Source organism: Saimiri boliviensis, chromosome 11 (assembly GCF_048565385.1).
Source record: "Saimiri boliviensis isolate mSaiBol1 chromosome 11, mSaiBol1.pri, whole genome shotgun sequence".
NCBI lineage: Eukaryota > Metazoa > Chordata > Mammalia > Primates > Cebidae > Saimiri > Saimiri boliviensis.
Window position 1 is genome coordinate 86,678,246 of NC_133459.1, and position 14,153 is coordinate 86,692,398.

The 14,153-nt window shown below is 41.1% G+C and overlaps 1 protein-coding gene across 1 annotated transcript in view; it reads right to left on the minus strand.

Moving 5' to 3' along the window:
• Positions 1 to 1,755: 1,755 nt before the first annotated feature.
• Positions 1,756 to 14,153, minus strand: part of GBP2 (guanylate binding protein 2) — a 28,653-nt gene continuing 16,255 nt past the window's right edge. The window contains exons 9-11 of the mRNA XM_010331119.3: positions 5,832 to 5,934; positions 5,345 to 5,538; positions 1,756 to 3,917 (exon numbers count right to left, since the gene is read on the minus strand). Of these exons, the coding sequence (XP_010329421.3) occupies positions 3,810 to 3,917; positions 5,345 to 5,538; positions 5,832 to 5,934 (405 nt within the window). The 3' untranslated portion in view covers positions 1,756 to 3,809. The remainder of the gene's footprint in view (positions 3,918 to 5,344; positions 5,539 to 5,831; positions 5,935 to 14,153) is intronic.

The following is a 14,153-nucleotide window of genomic DNA, read 5'->3' on the forward strand; positions in this document are numbered from 1 at the left end:
GGCTTTTTAATATTAACTAAATTGAGAAGTGGAAAATGGCATACCGTTTTAATAAGAAGTCTTTAAATATTACTGAGATGAAATATATTTGCAGCATTGAAGCCTGGGGTAGTGTTATAATAAAAAGTATATTGCATTCAACTGGGCACAGTGGCTCATGCCTGTAATCCCAGTGCTTCAGGAGGTCAAGGCAGGCGGGTCACTTGAGGTCAGGAGTTCCGGACCAGGCTGGCCAACATGGTAAAACTCCATCTCTACTAACATTACAAAAATTAGTTAGGCCTGGTGGTGTGTGCCTGTAATCCCAGCCACTTGGGAGGCTGAGGAAGGAGAATCACTTCAACCAGGGAGGCAGAGGTTGCAGGGAGCTGAGGTAGCACCACTCCACTCCATTCCAGCCTGGATGATAAGAGTGAGACAGCAAGACTCTGTCTCAAAAAAAAAAAAAAGCAGCATATTATATTTAATGCCTATTATGTTGCAGGCATTGTCTTTTCTTTATAGACATTATTTATTAAATTTAATTTATTCATCAGTACCAGATTGTGATGCAAGTATTATCATCCTCATTTTACAGCAAATATACTACAAAGATTTTAAACTACATTTCATGCCAGTTGACAATGCCTCAAGGTTCTGGCACTTGGTTCAAATAACTCAGTTTGTTAAAAAAAATGCTTAAATTATATTTAATCACTGCTCCTTATTCCTGAAAGTAGACTAGAAATGAAAGTGGACTAGAACAATCTGGCACTATTTAGCTCTACCTTTCCCCTCCAAATCTGAAAGTTTGATTGTTTATTTTCTAAAAGAATAGTACTGAGAGATTGTATAGGTCTTACACCAAGTTGCATCCAGGGAATATAAATGAGGTGAAGACACTGATCAGAATAGATTAGCAGTAGACAATTCTTTTGAGAGAGCTTTTGGTGTGCATTCATCCCCACCCTCTTTTTATCTTTGCTCATTTTCCTCATAGGGCAATGAGAGGCACTGCTTTCTTACCACCTTTACAAACAAAGTAGCAATGGGCACTTAAAAATTCTCTTGAAAAGCTGATATGTGCTCTTTGGGGTTTGGGGACAGTAGTCCTGGTGCCTGACTCATGCCTAAAAACATTGAAAAGTGATAGTCTTGGGTGGAATGGTTTGTGGCCAAGCAGGAAAGTAAAAAGAATTGGGGACTTCCTGTCCCTGCAGTGTGTGGCAGGTGGGCGCTCATGAGCCTTTCTCCTGGGTAGAATCACTGGGGTGTTCTGGACTTGGGTCACCTTGAAGGAATCTTGCACCAGATGTCAACATGTCAAGGTTCATTGATCTCAACATCAAGCCTATATGGAATAAGTGGATCCTTAGAAGAGAAAATTTGAGGAAAGGAATCAGTGTGGACTACTATAGGGATGTGCTATTGGGAGGTCCAGGCAGGGGGAATCAGCAAAGAACTCAAATCATCCTTAAAGACTTAAGCCACCACCAGAAGGTGACAACACCAGATCAGTTATGTATCATGTAAGGTTTCTTTTCCTTAATTCCCTGCACTCTAGTGTTACAACTTGAAAGTATCATAAACATGAGCTAGTGTACCCCGTGGCAGGTAGAGCTGGAAATGAAAAAAAAAAAAAAAAGCCATACTCTTTTCTCACTGTATGCCTGTAAAGCTGAATCAGGCTTGGGCTGTGTGAATGAGTGGGACCTGAGGGGATGCAGGATATAACGAGAGAAACTTTAAATCAAAACTCAAAGAGACATCTACAAATTTAGGTCAAATGGTATTTTGTTTTTACTTAGAAAGAGAGGCTATTCATTTATCTGAGAGTGACTAATGAACAAACAGGAACAAATGTTCTGATTAAGTAAAAGGGGAATGATAAGAAAGAATAAAGTTGCTTTTTGCTTGCACAGAACTAGATACAAAATATTAGCTGTTTAAAAAGTAGGAACGATACCTAAATTAAGGCATAAACAAGATAAATCTGAAATACAAATGAATTAATGTGTTATACTGTTTTGGGAGGGTTGAGGAGTAGGGAGTACCTGTTCTATAGTCCTATTAAGGCTTTCTTAAGCATCATTGTTAAAAGCTAAGAATAACTTAAAGAATGTTAACAAAAATGCATGACATAAAACAACAGTGAAAAAAATAAAAAAAAACATTGAACAATCATGACAAAGAGGAAAAAAATGAGAAGAGTATTGTATCTGATGTACACAAAAATACGAACCCAAGTCTTATTTTATTCCTGCTGTAAGATGTATCTCCCGACATCTACCTGGAAAAACTGGTTGACTTAAACCTAGAGGAAAATTTCCCACGTTATTGCTTCTACCTTCAAAAGTAGAAGGCAAAAAATTCCAATTTTCAGATTTCCCTGGGGTAGGCAAATGATTTAGATTCTTCCCTGCACATTGACTTTTGTGAGGCTTAGCTGGAGGTGTAAGCAACTCAAGATGCAACTTTTCCTGGGATAGGGGTGTGTTTGTTTACTGCAAATGTGAAAGTGGTGGCATGCATTTACTCACAGGTGACACTGGAGAAGCTTCTAGCATTTCCTCTAGAGATCGTGGTGCCGGGTCAGGGTAGGTGTGTCGTTTTCCCATGAGATGCCTTTACAATGGTAGTATTATACTGGGTAGAATAGCTGTAGAGTATGACTCCCTCACAATTCTGGACTATCTGTGTGCACATTAATGGTCTTAAAAATTAAATTACTTTTTACTTAAATTGCTGAGCAGATTGTTATTTGCCATGAAGAACTCTGAATAATACATACCCTGAAACAATTGGAGTAGGATGCTTTGTATTAATGGATTATTCTTGATATTTTTTAATCTGTCATCTGTTTTTGCCCTAGCAAGGCATTTATTCTGAGTAGCTTTGAGTATATCACATCATATAGCAGAGGGGCAGAGAGAAAAACACAGTCAAGTTTTAGACTTTACAGAATTATAGTCATGGTCCTCAGAAAAATGGAAAGTAATTTCAGTTTGAGTTAAAGCTTTCCTTTCTGTGGTTGTAGAAGTCATTCTCTAAAATTCAGGACATGGAGAAGACTAAGAAAGGGAGATTAGAGGAGAGAAATCTAGGTGGCCTGGGAATAGGGCAGTAATTACCTAGAGGGTTTATATGGACAGAGAATGTGGAGCCTCTACTCATATATGCATTCTGCACAGAGGCAACCACTTTCTCTGCCAGTGTCCATAGATCATGCAGCCTTCACCCCAATGAGAAGTGTGCACTGTCTGTACTTTAAAGCCGGTTAAGTGTCCCAGATCTCCTTCATTTGCAGCCAGGGTGCCATACAAAGGCAACTTGGCGGGAGTGATGCTCACCTGTGCCCCATGGTTTGTTTGGTCTCATCAGATTTTCATCATAGTCACAACACTCCAGCCCTATCTTAGGATCATAGTAAATCCCTGAATAAGAGCACGGGACTGAATATACAGAAGGGTGATGCATATGAGAGAAAAAATCTACCCTGAACAGAAACTGCATGATATCTCATTGTAAAATGCATTCCAGTTGTCAATATCTCTCTTGAGTCCTTGTGCATGATTTCAAATATAGGATTTAGTTAAAGATCATATTAAAAGTTAGTCTATAAATAAACATGAATTGAATTGCTCTGTTGGTAAAAAATAAATAAAAGTCATATTTAACCTTCACTTTGCAAACTTTATGGTTCAACAAAAATGCTCGCATCATGATTTTGAGTTAAGTTTAACGGCAGTTGTTCGACACATTGGAGTTGCTCATTCACCTTGTTCCTTGGGGAGAGGGAGCTGGAGAGGCAAATTTTGCTCCTTGGACTTTTAGAGTATGTTACATGATGATCTGCGTCTTTTCTTGATATCTTGTATCTCTTTTTGAAGTCTCTTGCTCTCAAGCTCGAATCCCTCTTTGAGAAGGCGTTCCTGTTCCTAAAAGGGAAAGTAGAGACTAAACCCATCCAGTTTAACATACTTTCACCAAATTAGTTCCCCTTTTGGTACTTATATTGATCCTTCAAGAATTTTTGACACTTGTTTTTGAAATACTTTCTTCCCTTACTTTCCATTCTATCACTCTCTCTTCTGTGTCTCTAGTACCTGCCAATAATTTTTCTATGATTTTTTTAGCTTCAAAAATGTTGTTGTCCTACAGGTTCTAAAATATTAGTGACCCAACATTTTATTCTTCAGTCCCTTTACCCTTCACACACATGCAACACAGTCTTCCTGGAAACACTCTTGTTCTTTTCTTTTTGTTCATTTCTGATCTGTATCGTATGGACTCAAATGTATATCTAGGAAGATATGAAAGATAGGTGATTATCAATTGATAGGTTACTTATAACTCAAGACTAGGGTAAGTATTTGATTGGAGAATTTAGTACGAGTCTCCAAAATTCAGAGGTAACAAAAATAAACTGAGGAGATCAGAGCCTACAGTGGCCCATAGCGTATTTCTGAGCAAACATAAATGTGGAAAAGAGCCCGGAGAACAAGAAAGTATTGGCACCATGGGCATTTAACTAGTGTGTGTAAGTGGGAAGATGGTTAGAAAATCTTTCTTTCTTTTTTCTTTTCTTTCTTTTTTATTTAGATGTCGTTTTGCTTTTGTTGCCCAGGCTGGAATGCAATGATGTGATCTTGGCTCACTGAAAACTCCGCCTCCCAGGTTCAAGCGATTCTCCTGCCTTAGCCTCCTGAGTAGCTGGGATTACAGGCATGCACCACCACACCCAGCTAATTTTATATTTTTAGTAGAGACGCGTTTTCTCCATGTTGGTCAGGCTGGTCTTGAACTCCCGACCTCAGGTGATCCGCCCCCGCCTCCCCCGGTGTCCCAAAGTGCTGGGATTACAGGTGTGAGCCATCATGCCCAGCCCAGTTAGGGAATCTTTCTACTCATAACAGTGCTTCTAGACATAAAGTTACAGCAGGCATGACAGAAACAAAATCGCTATGGATCTCTCTTAGTAGGAAAGACTGACTAGGTATTTCTCCAGGTAGTCCAATGCAGAAAAGTTACTTGTTGCTCATGAAATTATATTTTCTTCATTTAGCAAATGAGAACATAATAGTTCCTCTGCCATTAGAGGAAAATTTGGTCACATAATCTAAAACACATGTGCAGTGCCTAGTAATGTTTATTAGTGACAGCATAATAAAGTATTTCCTGTGATATTATTCTGAAAGTAAACAATCTTTACTAACTAGAGATGACTAGCATAAAAACAGGGAATGAAAAATGTAGTGGTGTCTGGGCTAGAAAGTTTTTTGGGAAGCATTATGTTCTCACCCTTACACTTTGTTTTCGATTTGGGGGCACTGGAAAAGAAAATTGAGATGATGCAATTGAATACCTTAAGTTTAACATCGATGGTCTTCTCTTGCTCCGCTATTAATTGGGCCCTATCACTCTCCATCTTCTCAGTCAATTGTTTCACATGTTCCTGATAACTCTTCTCTTTCTGTTCCATCATCTGCTGGTTCTTCTTTTGTATTTCCTCCAACATTTTCTTTGCAGCTTCGGCAGATTCAGCCTTTACACGTTCCACTGGGGAAGAAAAACAAGGAGAAAAAAAATATGTATATTCAATTACAGGTGTACCCTTTTCCTTTCACTCTTTTTCGTTTTTTTATTCTCACATTACTGAAAAAACTTCTTGCAATTTTGCCCTGGGAAACCAGAAAATCACTGATCATACACACTAGTTAAGAAAACTCTCACAGAACTGTGAATGATACTTGCCATTCTTTCTCTACAATAATAATTCTAGGTGGACCAAAATTGCTAACTAACAGTTTGAGGACTTTCCAACCATCTATAGTGTTTTCAGCTATTCTCACCTTCAAGCGCTTTTTCCTTTTCTGAGAGTGACTGATCAGTTTGTAGAAGTGCATCAGCCACATCCTCCTTGGACTCCAAGTAGTTTTTCAGCACCTCTTCAGCCTGGTTATACAGAGGAAGGTAGAATGAAGAAAGAGTGATTATGGGTTAGTGAAAAACCCTGCAGTACATCTGCTAATTCAATTTAATTTTACCACTCATGTAACAATTCACTTTATAATTCAAATAGTATTTAAAATTTAGTAGGTCTGAAATGCAACTCTGGATCTCCCTTCAAACCTGTTCCTTCCCAATCACCCCACTTTTAGTAATTAATAACTCTGTTCATCTAACTATATCTTGGTTATCTTTGTTTTCTCACAACCCAGTAAGCAATCATCTGCAAATTGTGTTAGCTTTCACTTCAAAATACAGTCAGAACCCACCCCTTGTCACCTACTTCATCCAAACACCCTGGTCCAAGACAGCATCACCTCTAGGCTGGATCATTGTTAATGCTTCAGAATTGGTCCCTTTCCACTCTTTTTTCCCTACAGTCCATTCTCCTCAGAGCAGCCAGAGTTTCACTATATTATTTAAAGAAAAATCATACCACTCATACTCAAAGCCCTCTATTGACTTTCTAGTTCATCAAAAAAAAAAAAAAAATCAAACTTCTTTCACTGGATTTCAACATACTCCCCTCTCTAGCCTCTGGTCTCTGACCAGTCCTCTGAACGTATCTCTCACCAATCACTCCTTGATTCACCACCTGCCAGCATATTCACTTTCTTGCTATTCCTAGGACACAAGCCAATTTATGTATCAGGATCATTTCTGTTATTTGAAGTTTTCTTTTCCTAGAGTCCATTTGGCTCACTTTTTAACTTCTTTGAAGATTCTGCTGAAACTTGACCTCATCTGAGAGGCCTTCTGTAAGAACATACACATAAAATTGCTGCACATTTCCTTCCTCTTCTATACCCGGATCCTGCTTTCTTATTCTTCAGAGTGCTTTTGGTCACTGTGACAGGGACTTCTAGAGGCATTCTAAATCTCTATTCTTCTCTGTGTTTTTTGTAACAGAACTGTGATTTTTTTTTCCATGCTGGGCACATGGCAGGTCATGGTAAAATATTGTCTTCTTTTCTTTTTCTTCCTTTCTTCCTTTTTTATTTTTCTGACTCTGTCACCTGGGCTGGAGTGCAATGGCATGATCTCAGCTCACTGTAACCTCTGCCTTCCGGGTTCAACCGATTCTCCTGCCTCAGCTTCCCAAGTAGCTGGGATTACAGACACCTGCCACCATGCCTGGCTAATTTTTGTTTTTGTTTGTTTGTTTTTTTTTTGGTAGAGACAGGATTTTACCATGTTGGCCAGGCTGGTATTGAACTCCTGACTTCAGGTGATCTATCCAGCTTGGTCCCCCAAAGTGCTGGGATTATAGGCATGAGCCACCATGCCCAGCCAATAATGTCTCTTCTTTTCAACCTCCCTTATAGCTGAGGTGCCCATATGATTAAACTCTGGCCAATAACCTATACTCAGAAGTGTTATATAGTACATCTTGAAAATCTCTTTAAAGGAAGTTGACTCACAGCCCTTTTACATTTTGTTTTTCCTTTTATCCCCTTGCCTATACTGTGGAACCAAAGGCTGAAATTCTATGAACCATCTTAGAGCATAAGTTGACATGGAAGATCGAAGCCATGCACTAAGGGGCTGAAGCAGAACAAGGGAGCGCCTGAGATCAAAGTGAATGTGACATCATCATAGCAGCGTTTGGCTCCCTCTTCCTGATTTCTTACATACATACAAGAAAGAAAGAAACTTCTACCTTTTAAAGCCACAGTTGTTTTTCATTTTAAATAATATATAGCCAAACCTAATTGTAACTGATGTAACCTCAGTATACTAGCATAGAAGACTTGCTAAGAGCATAGATTCTGCTACTTGCATTTGCATTCAAGCCGTGTCATTCATTACTTGCGTGATATTGGTAAGCCCTTGCACTTCCCTGCACCTCAATTTTTTTTATATAAAACTGGGTTGTTGAGAGGGCAAAGCAAGATGGCAAAATATAAGTCTTCACTGATCACCCCCCCAGTAAGGACACCAATTTAACAACTATCTAAACATAGAAAAAGCACATTTATGAGAACAAAAAATGAGGGGCACACTGACAGTAACTGGTTTTGTCTTAATATCACTGAAAGAGGCACTGAAGAGGTAGAAAAAACAGTCATGAATCTCTGATGCCATCCCTCTGCTACCCCCTGGCAGAGGCAGTGTGGTGTGGAGAGTGATTCTCTGTCTAGGGAGAGGGAGTGCACAACAACTGTGAGGCATTGACCGCAATACTGCTCCGTTAAAACCGAAAGCAAAATACGTTCAAACTCAGCTGACACCTGTTCATGAAGGGGCCATTTAAATCAGACCTAGCCAGAGTAGAAATGCTGATCCAGTGGTTGGAATCTGAATTCCTACAAACCTCACTGCAGCACGGCGAAGTGGTTGGGGTGCTCAATAAACTTGAAGGGCAGTTTAGGCCACAAGAACTGTAACTCCTAGGTGAGACTTCGTGCTGAACTGGGCCCAGAGTCAGTGAACAAAGGGGCACATAAGCTACTAAAACAGCAGTCAGGGTGGCTAAGAGAGTTCTGGCATTATTACTGCCTTAACCCCAGGCTGCAAGGCTCGTGGCTCCAAAAGAGACCCTTTCCTTTTGCTTGAAGAGAGGAAAGAGAAGTGTGGGAAAGACTTTGTCTTGCACCTTGCATACCAGCTCAGCCATAGCAGGTTAGGGTATCAGTCAGAGTCATAAGGCCCCTGTTCCAGACCCTCCTGGATGACATTTCTAGACACACCCTGGGCCAAGAGGAATCTGCTACCTGGAAGAGAAGGACCCAGTCCTGGCAGAATCCACCATCTGCTAATTGAAGAGCCTTTGTACCCTGAATAACCAGGAGCAATATCCAGGTAATAAGCTGAGGGCCTTGGGTGAGACTCTGAGACTTGCTGCTTCAGGTGAGACTGAAGCACATTCCCAGCTGTAGTGGCTACGGGGCGAGACTCCTTCTGCCTGAGACAAGTGGAGGGAAAAGTACTGGGAACGTTGTCTTGCACTTTAGGTACCAGCTCATCCACAGGCAGGTAGAGCACCAGGCAGGCTCTTAGGGTACCTGATTCCAGGACTTTGATCTTAGATGGCATTTCTGGACCTTCTCTGAGCCAGCGAGCAGCCCTTTGTCCTGAAAGGAGAGTTCCAGGCTAGGCAGTGTTCACCACAAGCTGACAAAAGAGCCCTTGGGTCTTAAGAGAATATTGGTGGTAGTCTGGAAGTACTCCCCATGGGCCTATGGTGGCTGTGGCCATGGGATGAAGCTTCTCTGCCTTTGGAAAGGAGAGGGAAGAGCGGCAAAGACTGCATCTTATGATCTGAGTGCCAGCTTAGCTGCAGTACAATAGAACACCAGGTAGATTTCTAAGGTTTTTTGACTATAGTCCTTGGCTCCTGGTTGACATCTCTGGACATGTGAGGGGCCTGAGGAAACTCCCTTCCCTGAAGTGAAGGACACAGGCCAGGCTGGTTTTGCCACCTGCTGACTGTAGAGCCCCACGGCCTTGAGTGAACACAAGAGGTAGTCAGGGAGTTATTATAGCAGGCCTCAGGAAGGACTCAGTGCTAGCTGGCTTCCGGTCTGATCTGGCACAGTGGTAGTGGTGGTGGCCACAGAGGTGCCTGTGTCACTTTACACCAAGCTTCAGCTGGCTCAGAACAGAGAGAGAGACTTCATTTGTTTGGGAGAAAGTAAGGGAAGAGAACAAGATACTCTGCCTGGTACTCCAGAGAATTCTAGATCTTGTCCAAGACCACCAAGGTAATACCTCAATGAGTCTGTAAGAATCACAGTGTTAATGGACTTGAGGTGCCCCCAAAGCAGACACAGCTTAGATCATGATATCCAAGTCCTTTTGAATATCTGGAAAGCTTTCCCAAAAGGACAGTTACAAACAAAACAGATCGCAAAGATTACAATAAATACCTAACTCTTCAATGACCAGACACAGATGAACATCTACAAGTATCAAGACCACCAGGAACATGACCTCACCAAATGAACTACATAAAGCATCAGGGACACATTCTGTAGAAACAGAGATATGCCACCTTTCAGGCAGAAAATTCAAAATAGTTGTTGTATTGGTCCATTATCACACTGCATTAGTCCATTTTCACAAGACATAGGTAATTTAGAAAGGAAAAGAGGATTAATGGACCCACAGTTCCATGTGGCTGGGGAAGTCTCACAATCATGCCAAAAGGTGAAAAGCATGCCTCCATGGGGGCAGACAAAGGAGAATGAGAGCCAAGTGAAAGGAGCTTTCCCTTATGAAACCATTGAGTCTAGTGAGACTCATTAATTACCACAAGAACAGTATGGGGAAAACTGCCCCCATGATTTAATTATCTCCCACCAGATCCCTCCCACAACACATGGGAATTATGAGAGCTACAATTCAAGATGAGATTTGGGTGGGGACACAGCCAAACCATATCATTTTGCCACTGGCCCCTTCCAAATCTCATATCCTCACATTTCAAAGCCAATCATGCCTTCCCAACAGTCCCCGAAGTCATAACTCATTTCAGCATTAACTCAAAAGTCCACAGTCCAAAGTCTCATCTAAGACAAGGCAAATCCCTTTTCCCTATGAGCCTGTAAAATTGCAAGCGAGTTAGCTACTTCTTAGATACAATGGGGGTACACGCACTGGATAAATATGCCCATTCCAAATGGCAGAAATTGGCCAAAATGAAGGACCAAAAGGCCCCTGCAAGTCCAAAATCCAGCAGGGCAGCCAAATTTTAAAGTTCCAAAATGATCTCCTTTGATTCCACGTCTTACATCCAGGTCACACTAATGCAAGTGGCAGATTCCCATGGTCTTGGGCAGCTCTGTCTCTGTGGCTTTGTGGGGCATAGCCCCCTCTTGCCTGATTTAATGGGCTGGCATTGAGTGTGTGCAGTTTTTCCAGGTACACAGTGCAAGCTGTTGGTGCATCTACCATTCTGGGATCTGGATGATGGTGACCCTCTCTTCACAGCTCCACTAGGCAGTGTCCCAGTGGGGCCTCTGTGTGGGGGCTTCAACCCCACATTTCCCTTCTGCACTGTACTAGAAGGTGCTCTATGTGGGCCCCATCCCAGCAGGAATTTTTTTTCCAGACATCCAACCATTTCCACAATTCCTTTGAAATCAAGGTGGAAGTTCCCAAACCTTGATTCTTGATTTCTGTGCACTTGCAGGCTCAACACCACATAGAAGCTGCCAGGGCTTGGGACTTGCACCCTCTGAAGCCATGACTGGAGCTGTACCTTGGAACCTTTTAGCCATGGCTGGAATGTCTGGGATGCAGGGTATCAAGTCCCTAGACTGCACATAGCAGAGAGGCCATGGGCCTGGTCCACAAAACCATTTTCTCCTCCTAGGTCTCTGGGCCTGAGATGGGAGGGGCTGCCATGAAGACCTCAGGCATGCCCTGGAGACATTTCCTTCACTACTTTGGTGATTAACATTGGGCTCCTAGTTGCTTACGCAAATTTCTGCAGCTGGCTTGAATTTCTTCTCAGAAAATGGATTTTTCTTTTCTATTACATTGTCAGGCTGAAAATTTTCTGAACTTTTATGCACTTTTAACAGCACCCAAGTCACCTTTTGAATGCTTTGCTGCTTAGAAATTTCTTCCATCAGATACTCCAAATCATTTCTCTCAAGTTCTCAAAGTTCCGCAAATCTCTAGGGCAGGGGCAAAATGCCACCAGTCTCTTTGCTAAAGCATAACGAGAGTCACTTTTGCTCCAGTTTCCAACAAGTTGCTCATTTCAATCTGAGACTGCCTCAGTCTGGTTTCATTGTCAGCATTTTGGTCAAAGCCATTTAACAAGTCTCTAAGAAGTTCCAAACTTTCCCACATATTCCTGTCTTCTTCTGAGCTTTCCAAACTGTTCCAACCTCTTCCTGTTACCCAGTTCCAAAGTTGCTTCTGCATTTTTGGGTATCTTTACAACAGTGCCCCACTCTACTGGTACCAATTTACTGTATTAGTCTGTTTTCATACTGCTTATAAAGACATACCTAAGACTGAGTAATTTATAAATGAAAAGAAGCTTAATGGACTCACAGTTCCACATGGCTGGGGAGGCCTCACAATCATGCCAGAAGGTGAAAGGCACTTCTTACATGGTGGCAGACAAGGGAGAATGAGAGCCAAGTGAAAGGGTGTTTCCTTATAAAACTATCAGATCTTGTGAGACTTATTCCCTACCACAAGAACAGTATGGGGGAAACTGCCACCACGATTCAATTATCTCCCACCAGTTCCCTCCCACAACACATGGGAATATGGAAGCTACAATTCAAGATGAGATTTGGGTGGGGACACAGCCAAACCATATCAATTGTTTTGAGAAAACTAAAAGAAATTCAAAATAATGCAGAGAAGGAATTTAGATTATCAGATAAATTTAACAAAGAGATTAAAATAGTTTAAAAGAATCAAGCCGAAATTCTAGAGCTGAAAAATGCAGTTGGCACGGTGAAGAATGCATCAGTCATTTAATAGCAGAATTCATCAAGCAGTAGAAAGAATTTGGGAACTTGAAGACAGGCTATTTAAAATACACAAAGGAGACAAAAGAAACATAATAAAAAATGATGAAGTACACCTATAGGATCTAGAAAATAGCCTCAAAAGGGCTAATCTAAGTTATCGGCCTTGAAGATAAGGTAGAGAAAGAGATAAAGTAGATAGTTATTAAAAGAAATAATAACAGAGAAAGATATCAATATCCAAGTACAAGTAGAATATAGAACACAAAGAAGATTTAACCCAAAGAAAGGATTAACCTCAAGGCATTTAATAATAAAACACCCAAAGGTCAAGGATAAAGAAAAGATCCTAAAAGCAGAAATAACATGCAATGGAGCCCTAATATGTCTGGCAACAGGCTTTACAGTGGAAAATTTGTAGGCCAGGACAGAGTGGCCTGACATATTTCAAGTGCTGAAGGAAAAATCCTTTTACCTTAGAATAGTATAGCAGGTGAAAATATCCTTCACGCATGAAGGAGAAATAAAGGATTTTCTATAGAAACAAAAGCTGAGTGATTACGTTGACACTAGTCCTGTCCTACAAGAAATGCTAAAGAGAGTACTTCAGTCATAAGGAAAGGACATTAATGAGCAACAAGAAAAAACTTGAATGTCAAGACTCACTGGTAATAGTATGGACACAGAAAAACAGAATATTATACTGTAACTGTGGTATGTAAACTCCTTTTGTCCTAAGTAAAAAGACTAAGTGATAAACCAATCAAAAATAATAATTAAAACACATTTTAAAACATGCACAGTACAATAAAATATAAATAGAAACAACAAAGTTAAAAAGTGGGGGGATGAAATTAAGGTGTAGAATTTTTATTCATTTTTTTGCTTGTTTATGCAAATAGTGTTAACTTGTTATCAACTTAAAATCATGGGCTATACGATGGTATTTGCAAGCCTCACTGTGACCTCAAACTGAAACACATTCAACAGATACACAAAAAATAAAAACAAGAAACTAAATCATATCAGCAGAGAAAGTTAATTTCACTAAAAGGAAGACAGGAAGGAAAAAAAACAACAGAAGCCAGAAAACAGATAACAAAACAGCCAGAAAACAAATAACAAAACGACAAAAGTAAGTCCTTACTTATAAACAGTGAAGTTAAATGTAAATAGACTAAACTCTCTAATCAAAAGACACAGACTGGCTGAATGGATTTAAAAAACCAAGATCTGGGGACTTCCGCCAAGATGGCTGAATAGGAACAGTTTTGAAGTGCAGTTTCCAGCGAAAGCAATGCAGAAGGTGAGCGATCTCTGCATTTCCAACTGAGGTACCAGGTTAATCTCAATGGGGCTGGTTAGACAGTGGGCATAGCCCAAGGAGGGCAAACCAAAGCAGGACAGGGCACTGCAAGGGGCTGGAGAACTCCCCCTCCTAGCCAAGGGAAGCCATTAGGGACTTTTTTGGACACTCTGGCACACTGGCTCAGATACTGCACTTTTCCCATGGTCTTGCACAACCTGCAGACCAGGAGATTATTGCTGGTGCCTACAACACCAATGCCCTGGTTTCCAGCACAAAACTGGGCGGCCATTTTAGCTGGTGTCTGAAACGCCAGTGACACAGAACTGCTCATTGCCCTGAAAAAAGGGAGGCAAAAGGCAGGGAGCCAAGTCATCTGGCTCGGCAGGTCCCACCCCCACAAAGGCCAGCAAGCCAAGACC